At 39.6% G+C, this 14,159-nt stretch overlaps 1 protein-coding gene across 1 annotated transcript in view; it reads left to right on the top strand.

Annotated features, from left to right (window-relative positions):
* Window positions 1-14,159, top strand: part of MEDAG (mesenteric estrogen dependent adipogenesis) — a 557,632-nt gene that overhangs the window by 453,114 nt on the left and 90,359 nt on the right. Inside the window, exon 4 of the mRNA XM_044073243.1 lies at window positions 12,667-12,952. Within this exon, the coding sequence (XP_043929178.1) occupies window positions 12,667-12,952 (286 nt within the window). The remainder of the gene's footprint in view (window positions 1-12,666; window positions 12,953-14,159) is intronic.

Genomic DNA, 14,159 nt, shown 5'->3' with positions numbered 1-14,159 from the left:
CACCAGACTTGCATAAATAAGGGAGCACCAGACTTGCTTAAATAAAGCTTAAATGGAGCACCAGTAACCACACACACAAAGCTTAACTGGAGCACAGGAACCCAAACCTGGCACATAATTAAGTTAAAAGTTATGGAAATAAATAATAAATGACAGAAAATGGCCAGTCCCAGAAACGGAGCACCAGACTTGCTTAAATAAAGCTTAAACAGAGCACCAGGTTCAGGACGTACATAAGTAGTTAACCACACACACAAAGCTTAAATGGAACACTAGACTTGCTTAAATGGAACACCAGCTTCAGGACTTATGTAAATGGGGCACCAGCTTCTAAAGTAAATGGAGCACACTCACCCTCCATAAGTGTAAACGGAGCACCAGACTTCCATAAAGTGTAAATGGAGCACCAGCTTCAGGGCTTGCATTGTAAATGGGGCAGCAGCTTCAGCAAATACGGCACCAGCGGACTTCCATAAATTAAACATCACACACACACACACACACACACACACACACACACACACACACACACAAGACTTCCATAAAATAAACGCACACACAGGACTTCCATAAAGTAAATGGAGCACCAGCTTCAGGACTTACATGGGGCACCAGCTTCTAAAGTAAACGGGGCTTCAGCAGATATATAAAGTAAATGGAGCACACACACAAGCTACTTCATAAAGTAAATTGGAGCACCAACTTCAGCAAATATGGCACCAACTTCAGCAAATAGTTTAGCTTACAGTTTCAGCAAATAAATGAAGTCAATGGAAACGGAGCACCAGCTTCAGCAAATTAATGAAGGAAAGGGAGCACCAGCTTCAGTAAACAGAGCCTTAAGCTTACCCATGGGTGTTGCTTTAGTTGAGTGTTAACACACACACACCAGAGCAACTTCAGTAAATAAAGTAAATGGAGCCTTAGTAGGCTGGCAGTAATGATGTGATCAAGCGCACTTTTGTGTTTAAATTCACGCATGCATGCGTCCTCCATGTCGTTACAGGTTTTGCAGCTGTAAAAGTGGGGGGGGGGGGCACTCCTTTCCTCCCCCTCACCCTATGGTTTCGGCGCCTATGACTAAAACACTTTCAGGCTGCTAAGGCAGCTCTACAGCCTGGTTTGTAACACTTTCGGGCTGCAGTATTTTACTATGCAACTCCATTCTTATCTCCCTTCCTTCTATTGGTTCTGTTCTTGCAGACTGCTGTGCCATAGGTATACAAGCATAGTTTTTTAAATGGTGTAAATTCCTCCTCTCTTTGTGTCCTTGGGCGAATTTTGTAGCTTTAGGGCTTTCTAACAGTATGCCTTGATCTTTGCTAGTTCATAGACTTCTATGAATGTGTCTGGTAGTTGTCCCTTACCCACACGCTGCTTTTCATGGTTCAGTAGAAGAAAAACTGTAGACTTGTTTATTTACTGCCTCTCCTTCTCACACCAGTAAGGTGGTTTGTCAAAAGTATTGAATTCCTATTGCCTCCATCTGCCTTTCCCTGTCGTCATATAATATGTTAAATGGGGGTCTACAACAACAGCACAGTGAACTACCTTTGCAAACACAGCTTGTATTTCTCCTTGAGTATTGGGTCATGCTTCGTTTCCATAAGTTTAGACTACTTACTACTTCTACTGCTTTGTTAGTAAGGGTCTTCTTTTTATATTACTACTATTTTAGAAATATAAATATACTGCCTGAACCTGTTAGTCCTTCCAGTTCGATACTATCAATATGTCATTGCACTTATTTTTGCACAGTAGCACAATACTGAGTCGTCTGTTCTGAAAGGCAGTTTATCACATTCCAAAGTTCAGCATCGGTAGTACCATGCTTTTCATTGGTTACAGTTGTCCGAGATAAAATATTATTATTATTATTATTATTATTATTACTGTTATTATTACTATTATCATTACTAATACTATTATTTTTACTAGTATTAGTAATAGAATATTTAGCTATCTGACCCATTTTCCACATTTAAAACACAGGATTTTTGCAACTGATATTTTCATAGTAGACTCTTTTCTTTGGTGCTTTATCTTGAAAACCAGCATATTAAGCTTCTTGCAAAGAAACAATGAAAGGAACTTCCCACTCTGAGGGACAGCCATCATTGAAGAAGGTGACCAGGAAGCCTAGGCTGGAATCTTCTGCTGTATAGCCTCCGTTAGATGTCTCTCCTGAGGCAAGAGAATGCCTGCGGTTTGCCAGGCTTTTTCTTTGGATTCCTCTGCTGCGACCAGGTTGGAGGCTGATGGGGATCTGACTTTAAGCACGTCCGAGGAGACATTGCAGACATCCTGGACATTCAGGGGGAACCACCACTGATTATTTCAAATGGGTATTCCTCAAATATTAGTCAAAGGGGAGGTCCCTGCTACCATCATTGAATGTCGTCCTGGGTCGGAACCTTCCAAATTTTATAAGGCAGACTTCCCTTTAAAGAAAAAGCAAAAGACAAAACATATTACTTCTGTTCCTAAGGATCCACAGGCTGAATGGCAGTCCTTCACTCGGGGCTTGTTAGTGCTTTGATGGTTTTCTGTTTCAGCCCTCCCTTTCGTCCAGTACTCCCCTTAAAAGTCCCAGGAAACAGGATTCCTCTGAGAAGCAGGATTCAGATGAGGAATCCCTCACTTACTTTTCTCATATTCCCTCTGCTTTGGATTATGGATCAGAGGAAGAGGAATCTACCAGTCCTGATACTCCCTTTGAAGAGATTCCTTTCGGGGACACGATCTGCAGGATGATGGATGTCTTTAAATGGGATTGTGCTCCGGTTTCTGAGGTACAAAAAATATTACAAGTTGCTGCAGATTGATTCTTCTAGACCTTCTGCTGTTCCTTCTGTTTTTGCTGCCTTGTAGGATGCATTTTCCAATGCCTCTCAGCCTCCTGCTCCTAAGAAACCTGATAGATTCTATAGGGTGCCCGAGGACTGTACATTGTTGTACAGGTGTCCTCCTGCTGACCCCTCAGTAGTGTCCGTAGCTTCTGACAAGCCCTCTCAATTGCTTCCTTCTCTCAAGTTACTGCCATCTGATAAAGATAGCCGGACCATAGAAAGGTTAGGCAAAAAGGTTTATACCTCTGCTACTTTGCCTTTTTTTTAGGGCTGTTAATTATCAAACCCATATTTTCAGGTATTGGCTGGCTCTCTTATCCTAGGCCTGTCAGGTTATTTCAGATCTTCCAAACTCAGAGGGTAAATCTTCTGCCCTTTCCCTGATAGGAACTTCCTCCCACATGGCTCCTCCTCATTCTATCAGGTGTAGTTATGATGCAGCAAATGCTTCTTCTAGGGCTGCTGCTTTTTGGTCAGTGATGAGGAGGTATTCTTGGCTGTGGCTTCAACCTTTGTCTAATGATATTAATGCTAGGTTGATGGATACCCCTCTTGATAACAAGCACTTGTGTGGTAAAGCTGCTACTGCTGTTTTTTAAGCCCCATCAGGATAAGGGCAAGGCTTTACAGGAACTTAAACATGTGTTTGTTTCTACTGTGCCTACACTTCAGAGAAATTACCCCAGTATACAAGCTTTTGTTCGCAGGCAATTTCGCCCTCCTCCAAAAGGGTAAAAAGGGTGGTAAGCGGACTCCTCCTGTGAAGGCTACTAAGACTTTTGTGCCTCAGAAGTTTCCTTTTCCTGATAAAGCATGTGCTGTCTGACTATCCTATTCAACCCAGCCACTTTCCTGTTTCTCATCTTCTCTCTCACTTTCTTCCTGTTTGGCTACAGATCACTCAGGATTCCTGGGTTCTATCCAGTATCCACCAGGGTATTTCATGGTCTGGAAAGCCCTTCCTCCTTTTATGGTTATGCCTCAGCCCCATCAGGAACAGCTATCATTCTTTTTCAGGAGGTGCTTCAGGATCTTTTGACTCTGGGTACTATTCGAGAGGTGCTTATGTCCCATAGGGGAAGGGGTTTTACTCTAGGATGTTTCTAGTGCCCAGGAAAGAGGGTGCTTGGAGACCAATTCTAGACCTCTGTCATCTAAACACCTTCCTGAAGGTGCGCTCCTTTCAAATGTTGTCCCTTCAGATTTTGTGCCCTCTTCTGTTTTCTCAGGCTTATATGGTGTCTCTGGATCTCAAGGATGCTTATCTCCATATTCCAGTTCATCTCCTTTTCAGAAAGTTTTTATGTTTCTCTGTTGCTTCCTGGCATTTGCAGTTCTCTGCTTTGCCCTTTGTCCTTTCTACTGCAACAAGGATATTTACCAAATGCCTCACTCCTGTGATTGCTTTTTTGCGGGATTCAGGGGATCCAAGTATTTCCTTACTTGGACAGCCTTCTATTTCAGGCATCCTCTCCAGAGATCCTATTTCAAAATCTTCAGTTTGCCATTTCTCTCTCTTCTGCAAAGTCTGGGGTTTACAATAAATTTTAAAAAGTCTATTCTGACTCTTTCTCAGGACCATGTTTTTTTCTGGGATGCAGGATACAGACTGTGCCTATGCTGGCATCTCTGCCTCCTCCCAAGGCCTTAACACTTATTTCTTTCTTTCAAACTCTTCTTCCTCTGGTCTCTATAACAGCCAGGGAATTTCTGAGAGCTCTGGGGTTCATGGCATCCACCATCCCTATGCTTCCTCTGGCCAAACTCCACATGAGAAAGTTTCAGTGGTTTCCTAAGTCAGTTTGGCATCAACATGCACATCCCCTAGAATTTGTAGTTCCTCTTCTACCTTTTCTCAGGAAGGAATTTCACAGGTGGATCCAGCAGTTATCTTTAAATCCAGGGATGCCTTTTCATCCCCCTCTTCCCTCTCAGATGCTGTTCACAGATGCTTCAGATGTGGGATGAGGAGCAGCTTTTGGCCCCCTAATGATGTAGGGGGTGTGGTCGCCTCTTCAACAGAAAAAGCACATCAGTGTAAAAGAGATGAGAGCTCTTCTGCTGGCGCTTCAGGCTTTTCATCCTCTTTTTCTCCCCAGGACCTCTCAAGATGTTTACAGACAATACCACAATGATGCATCATGTAAACAAACAGGGGGACAAGATCTTATCTTTTTTTGCTGTTTGGCACTCCTAGTGTGGAATCTTGCTATCCAGTATCTAGTGACTCTTTGGATAGTTTACATTCCCTCAGGTCAAAACATTGTGGTAGAGACTCTGAGCAGCTCCTTAATTCAATCCCACAAATGAATGCTTCACATGGATTAGTTTCTGGACATTGTCCACTAGTGGGATACTCCTCAGAGGCTCATTCTAATAGAGCTGTGGCTTCTTCTGGTGCTTTTTTCAAAGGTTTGGATGCTAACTCTATTCTTGAGGCAGCTACCTGGACTTCTATGCATACATTTACCAAGCACTATAAGTTGGATGGAATCTCCAGAGCTAGAGCTGATTTTGCTAGGGCCATCCTTCATGACTTCCTAGAGGGCTCTACTGGTCCTTCGTCCTCCCCAAGTTCTTCCTGAACTTTGGCACTTTTCCTAATGCAATGAATACTGCAACAGTGAAAGGACATAGCACAGTTGTGTAAAATCTTACCATAATGGTAGATGTCCTTCTCTTCACTGTTGCAGTATTCACTCCCTCCCAACTTCCCCCTGGTCCATTTATCTTATGGTGTATAGGTTTCCTGTTTTTTTTTTCTTCCTTGGACTTGCATTCCTACTGGGGCTCTCAGTTCTGAGGATGGTACATCCGGACATCACCTTTATGTCTTACGCTATGTATATGTGTGATGTATGGTGTACCTTAAAGCAACCTGATGCTTTGGTATACTGGCTAGACATTGGGTTGCCCTTGGCAGGGGATCCCTAATGTAATGAATACTACAACAGTGAAGAGAAGGACATTTACCGTTAAGGTAAGATTTTACACAACTGTACTTTTTATGTGACACAAAAATGTTCATAAAATATTGCGACTGCTTCCTTGACATTTTATCAGTGTAGAGGCTGTCACAACTTAAGCAAGCAGTAATATAAACACAACCTTCTGCATTGTAATTAAGTCTTTCCTTCACCCCAATAGACTTATTCACATGGGACAAAATAAGGGATGGGCAACCACTGATGTCACTGTTAGCATTGCTAACAAAAGCCACAAGTAAATATTGAAACTGACTTGGTGGTATTAAATCCTATTCCACTTACAGTAGTATTTTCCAGAATGGCTTTTAAATGACCATAACTGCAGTTTGTAACACTAGAAGCCGCACCTGATCTATGAACAAGGTATGGGTGGCCCAGGAGAATGTTCTATTACTTTGCCACTGCCCATTTGCGCTCACTCACATCCATGTTTAATATTATGGGGAAAGCTCAAAGAATTATGAGACAAAAATTACTCTGCACAGACTGGTGTAAAGCTCCAAAAGTGATTGCCTGTCACCCATATTCTGATAATAGTTAGAGTTGCTCTCATTGTTTTACTTGATTTAAAATGTCATTTAAATAGCCAGAATCATAACCTTTGTCCAAAAGCATTTTTCTTAACCTTACTACTAACTGTCTTCCTAATAAGGTTAATTTAGACAGGAAATTGCCTGATTCTTTATCACATTTTTTTTATTTAGCCAGGATGACTTTCATCTACATATTGAATGCTAATATGTTTACCCAGTGTAATGTAGTGTCAGTGCCTAAAATGTTATTTTATTTATGTCATGCTTAGTTAATGAAAGAATGTTAATGGTAGAATTCAGTTCATTCAGAAAATGTGTTAGCTGTTACTTCAAGAAACAAGTCAGCAGTAAATCTAGTATAAAATGAATAGTTTGGGTGAGTCAATCCTATACAAGACCGACCTCTTACATTTGCTTAACACTAAGTTATTGAATGTAGGAGCCATATTGACTTTCTTGAGTACTTACTAGAGCTGCTGACAAAAGGTGTCATTAAAGAAGAAACATTTGTTTGACAAAAACAACTCTAATAAAATACATTGATTTGTAAATATTCTTATCAATGCATGAGGCTGCACTGCTTAACAGCTCTCTGACAACTTCAGCCCTTTCCGTCTGCAGGATAACTGAAGACAATGATTCTATATGGATAGCGTCCAAAAAAAAACTTCCTCATAGACCAGCAATATTTAAACTTTTCCATTTTTCTAGAGGGTCCAAAGATTATTTGTTGTATATGGGAGAAGGATTGTGCTAATGTGTTCAGTTTCACATCCAGATACAAGGCCAGAGGTTCAGTCTTTGCACCTTTAGAAGAAGCTATTGGGCCTGAGTCTGGAATCTTTGTATTTCTTCTGTATCTTTGGGATGCCAAATTGTATTTTTATTCTAGAATGTTGTAGTATGAAGAAACTGTAGGTGTCCAAATCCAATCAGTTGTTATACAGGAGGACTAATAAAACCAAATTAATATGTTTATGTGCAAGACTTGTGACCCTCACAGTCACCATCCTGTGTCTGGATTCATTAGTCTGTATAGCAATCCATATCCATTATGACCAGCCCACCTTCTGTCCTCTTTCATAAATCTGATTTATCTGTTAGATTCTTTATGCATTTATTCTTACCTGCAATCAAGGAGCTTTGCTTGACATGAATGGGTAGTTTGTTCCCATACTCTGGAACAAACTACCCATTCATGTCAAGCAAAGCTCCTCATTGGCTCTCTTTAAGAAAAACTTGACGACTGGATGAGAAATAGAAGATTCACCCCAGGGATCACTTCTGTGCCTCTGTATGACAGGGGCACAGAAAACTAATTTTCTTGGGTGGCAAAAGCCAGGGAACCTTTTTGGCTAGGCTTATATAGGCCCCAGAGCCAATAGCCTAGTACCGAACTATGAACCTAAATCTCTTTGTTTTTGATGATTTACAGAGCAATTTTCTAAAATCATGCTCGCAGATATTTTCAAAAATGATTTTTTATGTGTTTATATGTTTGGAGAAATATAGAGAAGGTCAGAAGGAGTTGCATTGTGTCTTTGTGAACTTGGAGAAAGCATATGATAGGGTGCCTAGAGAGGAGTTGTGGTATTGTATGAGGAAGTCAGGAGTGGCAGAGAAGTATGTAAGAGTGGTGCAGGATCTGTACAAAGGCAGTGTAACAGTGGTGAAGTCTACAGTGGGAGTGACAGATGCATTTAAGGTGGAGGTGGGATTACATCAAGGATCATCTCTGAGCCCTTTCTTATTTGCAATGGTGATGGACAGGTTGACAGACTAGATCAGACAGGAGGCCCCATGGACTATGATGTTTGCAGATGACATTGTGATCTGTAGTGAGAGTAGGAACCAGGTTGAGGAGACCCTGGAGAGGTGGAGATATGCTCTAGAGAGGAGAGGAATGAAGGTCAGCAGGACTAAGACAGAATATATGTGTGTGAATGAGAGGGATGATAGAGGAATGGTGAGGATGCAGTGAGTAGAGTTGGCAAAGGTGTATGAGTTTAAGTACTTGGGATCACCAGTTCAGAGTAATGGTGAGTGTGGGAGAGAGGTGAAGAAGGGAGTACCAGCAGGGTGGAATGGGTGGAGAAGAGTGTAAGGAGTGATTTGTGACAGACGAGTACCAGTAAGAGTGAAAGGGAAGGTCTACAAGAGGGTAGTGAGACCAGCTATGTTGTATGGGTTGGAGCCGGTGGCATTGACAAAAAGGCAGGAGTCAGAGCTGGAAGTGGCAGAGTTAAAGATGTTAAGATTTGCACTGGGTGTGACAAGGATGGACAGGATTAGGAATCAGTATATTAGAGGGTCAGCTCAGGTTGGACGGTTTGGAGACAAAGTCAGAGAGGCGAGATTGTGTTGGTTTGGACATGTGCTGAGGAGGGATGCTGGGTATATTGGGAAAAGGATGCTAAGGATGGAGCTACCATGTAAGAGGAAAAGAGGAAGGCCTAAGATAAGGTTTATGGATGTGATGAGAGAGGACATGCAGGTGGTTGGTGTGACAGAGCAATATGCAGAGGACAGGAAGAAATGGAAACAGATGATCCGCTGTGGCGACCTCTAACGGGAACAGCATTAAGAGAAAAATGAGAGAAGATATGTTTTGTTAAATGCAGACACATTATTTACATATTACATATTATTTACATTATTTGCAGCTTTGTGGATTTCTGTTAACATGCAACAAGAAAATTGGGCTAATTGGATTATCTGCAGATTGTCAGATTTTTTTTTTACTTCCTAGTTTCTGTTAAAACAACCAAAGTGATATATTGACAAATGAACTTAACTGCAGTATAGAAATACAGATAGAACAGTATGTACATTTAGGAAATTCACTTTAGATATATGCAGACAGACACTCGCCGAAACCAGTAAAACAAGACAGGCAGGTGGGAACCCACATGCATGCATATGTGCTGCATTCTAGAAGTATGCCAAAATAAGCTAGGTGTCATTGCTCATAATATTTAGTTCCTTTGACCACCTATAGTCATGTAAGTCTCAAAGGGAGTAATGAGGTTTTCAACTATGGATACTTTTCTTGAGCTTTGACTTGTAATGTCATTCTTCCTCATTCTACCATCTCAGAACAAGTGCCATCTTTTTGTGGAGGAAGGCAAACATTTGATGTTAATGTAACAGTAATGTAATAAAGCACAACTCTTGTTTGTGGATCTTGATGCAGAGAAAGCATTTAATAGTCAGCTTGGATTTTATGATTAAGGCAATGGTTACATTTGCATTCTCTGACAGAGTAATAGGGTTAATAAAGAGGATATGTGAATGGTCAGACAAGAACTAAGGTGGGTGAGTTCCTCTTTCTAAAGCTGTTTTTGGACTGATGAACCATACATGGATATCCTCTTTCCTCATTGTTTGCTTTATATTAAGAGACATTGGCAAATTAAGAAATTAACAAACTCAAGGATATGACTATTGTGGCTCTCAAAGAGTTAGTTTATTTGGAGATTGTTGTTTTGCACTTGATAAATCCAGAAAAGGACTGTGAAACATTTGAGATGAATTCAGGTCTTTACTGGATCAAAAAAAACTTAAGATAAAACAAAGGTTATAGTAGCAAATTGTTCCCGCCCATGAATTGGTTCTTCAATGCTCGTATTTTTGGGGACATGATCAGATGAAGTATTTAGGTATATGGATTAAAAGATTCTGTTATGGGAGTAAGACTAGACGGGAAGAAACTAAACAAAAGATCATAAAAAAATGAGAGACTAGAAGCTCCTGATTATGGATACGGATAGTAATATGCAAGCAGTAAAAATGATTTTAGTCCCCTTAGTGTTACATGCAAGACAGATATATTTTTATAAACCATGGAAGTTGTGGATGATAAAGAGCTGAAGAAATTTAACTGGGAGGGAAAGAGGGCAAATGCTAATGGGAATAAGCTGATTTTCCACATAAAACAAGGTAGTGTTGGGCTACCTGATTCAAAAGGATACTTGAGAGCTATGCAGTTAAGGCTTGTATACATAACTCAAGATAAAAGTAGTAAATCAAAGTGGAGAAGGGTGATGAAACATAGGCAGAGTTCAAGCAACAGTGAGAGAGAGACAAGGTTTGGGATGCAAATGCGTAAGGAAAATAATTATACAGAATATTATATTAATAACAAAGTATTCCTAGAGCTGTACCAATGTGACAGCGGAGAAAGGAGATTTTACTAATAGTTATTTCTGGAACTAAGGTTATAGAAAATAGGCAGAAGGGGCTGGAATGTTCTGGAGGAAATTAGCAAAAGTATTGGGAGCAAATAACTCAGGAAGAAAAGGTAGTAGAGTGAGATGAGGCTAAGATGAAGTTTGGACTGTAATTTAGGAACTGCTTTTCCTATCGGGGACTGATAACAGGGGGTAGGCAAAGAAAATGGAATGGAGGAGTACTAGCTGAAAAAAAACAGGTCAGGTTTTAGTTTAGCCTAGAATAGAAACTGCTGTTTAAAATGTGATAATTAGTAAGGCATATAAAGTATTACATGATAACTATAAAAGTAAATCAGAGGGGGTTAGAAAATATTATGAAGGCTATTTACAAATGAAAATTTGGAAGAAATTTGTAAGGCCCCCAACTATGCAACAGAGGTTCATAGGCAAGTACTAGGCTAGCTGCCCATGTAGGCTATTTTAAGCCTAGCCAGTTTCCTAATTAAACCCTGCACCTCTTGTCTATGAGGTAAACACTTGAACCATCATGCCATTCCCTAACACAACTAAAGTCCAAAAGGTTTAGAATTGCATGGATGACTTTGCATTGATATTTTTATATCCCAAGAAGACTTCAGGAGATTTTTCCTCAGACAGGTAGCAAATGCTGGATGTGTAATGGGGAAGCTGGAAGTAACTGGGAACATGTTTTTTGGAAATATAGGAATTTGACAGATTTTTAAAGTTCCCTACAGTGTACTTTAACAGAAATGGGGGGATGAAGTGACTTTTGCGCTGGGATATAGAATCTGAATTGCTTTGACATAGTAAGGCCTTATGAAGTTTTATGTTATTGGCAGCCAAAAATGCAATTACTAGAAAATAGAAATCAAAATCTATTTATAACATCCAGGAATTTATGGATAGTGTAAAGGAGGTCAAATAACTGGAGATGTGATCTTTACGAAAAGGGAAAGAGAAAATTTCAAAGAAATGGGATTTATGGGAACATTGCATACAAAATAATATTTAGGAAGAAGTGTTTTAAGGGAAGGCAGGATTTTAGCAATTTACGTGATATTGAAGAAAATGAAAATTGTTAAAAGAAACCCATGTATAATGCATGACAGTAAGAATGGGAACTGATATCACATTTTTTTTCTTTTTTATTAATGTCACCTTGTTTCACTTATCTGTTCCCTCTTTTTACCAGATTACTGATTAAAATGTAATGACTTAATAAAGATGTTTAGAAAAAAGAGGGGCAATTCCATCTGCTATTCAGTCAACCAGATGGTTCATCACGTTCTTCAATTCTGTCCTGACACTGGAACATAATGTAGACCTTTAAATAATCAATCTTCATTAATCTTTCTTCCCAAAAAGAGTTAGTTTTGAAATTTTCTCTGTATTTGGTCTGTAGACCTCATGCGTGCATTCAGTTCTCCCTTCTTCAGCATACGTCAGACAAGTTTTGTAGGCTTATGCTAACCCATGGGGAAGGCCAACCATTGCAGGATTAGTTCCTGTTTGGTCAGCAGATCCTGTAGCAGGAGAACCCCACCCCCTCTCTAACAGTGCCTTTTTGATTTATTTATTTATTTTTTAAGACCATATCATCCAAGTCTTTAAATTTTTAAGTCAGCAAGAAGGAGAAGAAAGGTAAAGCTTGTACAGTGTTTTTACTTTTATGAATTCATCATTCGCTGATCTTGGTTAATCTTTCTCATCCACACCACTGTATCTGATGTATATTTTTACTTATTTCCAAGCCAGCCTAACTTGGTACCAACGTGTTAAACAAATGCAGAGCTTCTTATCATATACTCACTTTTGTTCTCCTGTGAAAAAGGATTGCCTCTGAATACAGTAGACTCACAGGGTCAGCAAATAAATGTGTACACATATTGGGTAGGCATTCGGCCGGATATGTTAAGGTATCTACAGTTTGTCTTTCTCACTTAACATAAAATACATGTCATGTGGCTGAAGTAGCTATATACTCAGAAACTATAATCCATTTTAAGTACTGCATAAATAATTTTAAATTATGATAATATTTTGACAGGATGCTGACACTACTGGGAAAATAAAACTGCACCTGTTTTGTATTCTTTTTTTACAGTTTGAGCTACAGAATGTCGTAAAGACTTTTTTCTTTCAAGGAGGCTATTCCACAGATGGAGAAGGCTTGGATTTTTCCTATGAGTTCAAAACAGATTCCCTCTTTGATGTCTTCTACATGCTTGGTTGCAACAAAAGAAAAGCAGAAATCAATGGGAAAATTCTGAATTTGTCCTGTAATGTTGAGGAGAAAAAAAATAAAGTGAAAATGTTTTTGGATAAAATGAGTGAACCATTTATTCGAATCGGCAGTTCAGCGGACCGGAGGTTTAGCAACATATCAGTAGGTAGGTAAATTACTGTGAGTCACTAGTAGGAAGTACAGATTGTTTTTAGGTGCTGATATGTCTTGTCTGCCATTTATTGTACTGGATCACAGGTACTACTTATCTGTTGGCCTTCCTCTTAAAGTTTTTGAACATATTTAACTTTATGAAATGCACAAGTCTGAGCACATTTGCTGGAATGCAGCTGTCAGCTTTTTGCCTTTTTTAAAGTAGTACTTTTACCTTGAATATTCATCTTGCAGCACACAGATTTTACTCTATGCATACTTTACTCTGCAGAAATATGTATAACTGCCTTGCCCCTTTCAGTGATTATATATGTCTGTAATGTTTAATGTTTAGTAATAGTGATGCTTGTTTGGAGCCCATCACCTTGTTTGCCCTAGTATGGCTTATGTGTTCCTCCTTGCATTATTTCCTTTGGTAAATTAGTATTACTACACAATGACATTTTGAAAATATTTTTTATACTAATAATTTGTACATGTATGCCATTTTATGAAACATAATAGTCCCAAGACTGTAATTTTAGTAGCATTGTACAGTGGGATAGAATACTTTATTTTTCTCTCTTGCTTCTAATGTGGCTTTTCTGTAAAGCTTAAGTACCATGTCCTTTTGAGGCATGTTTACCTGTCTCCACACATGCACTCTGCACTGTGCTTGGGGATTATGCATACTGTGTTGATCACCAGTTCTGTCATACAGCTCACACAGTTCAGATTTCCTCTTATTTGCCCATCATAATGAAATTTGTCATGTTGACTGACTAGGGATACTGTACCTTGTAAATCCTAAACTTAACCATCAGATCAAAAACAGGACCACAAGTACTACTTTAGGTCCTAGAATATAGAGTTGACTAGTGTTGTAACTGTCATCCCTTCAAGCATTTGCCATGCAGTCATTACAGACCCCAGCATGAGGCCTTCATTAGTGTGCATTGCAGTTGTAATGGAAGTCCAGTGCAAGATCCACTCACACGAATTGTCAAGATGTCATAGGCAGGAGCACCATGCACAGTAAGTAAAACAAGTCCAGGTTTAAGGCCTTTAGACATCACTGTTATTCAAAGTCTAATGCTTGGGCATTGACCTGTAGTCCCTCACCTGCCCAACCACTCCAATAGTGAGATGTTGTGTAGTGATTTTTTTTTTTTTGTTTGAAAGCGGTTAAATTAGGAGGTACTGTTACATCACAGACTCTT

The sequence above is a fragment of the Protopterus annectens genome, chromosome 5.part1, assembly GCF_019279795.1.
Source record: "Protopterus annectens isolate FY-2018-M chromosome 5.part1, PAN1.0, whole genome shotgun sequence".
Taxonomy (NCBI): Eukaryota; Metazoa; Chordata; order Ceratodontiformes; family Protopteridae; genus Protopterus; species Protopterus annectens.
This window is presented reverse-complemented; position numbering and strand designations above follow the sequence as displayed.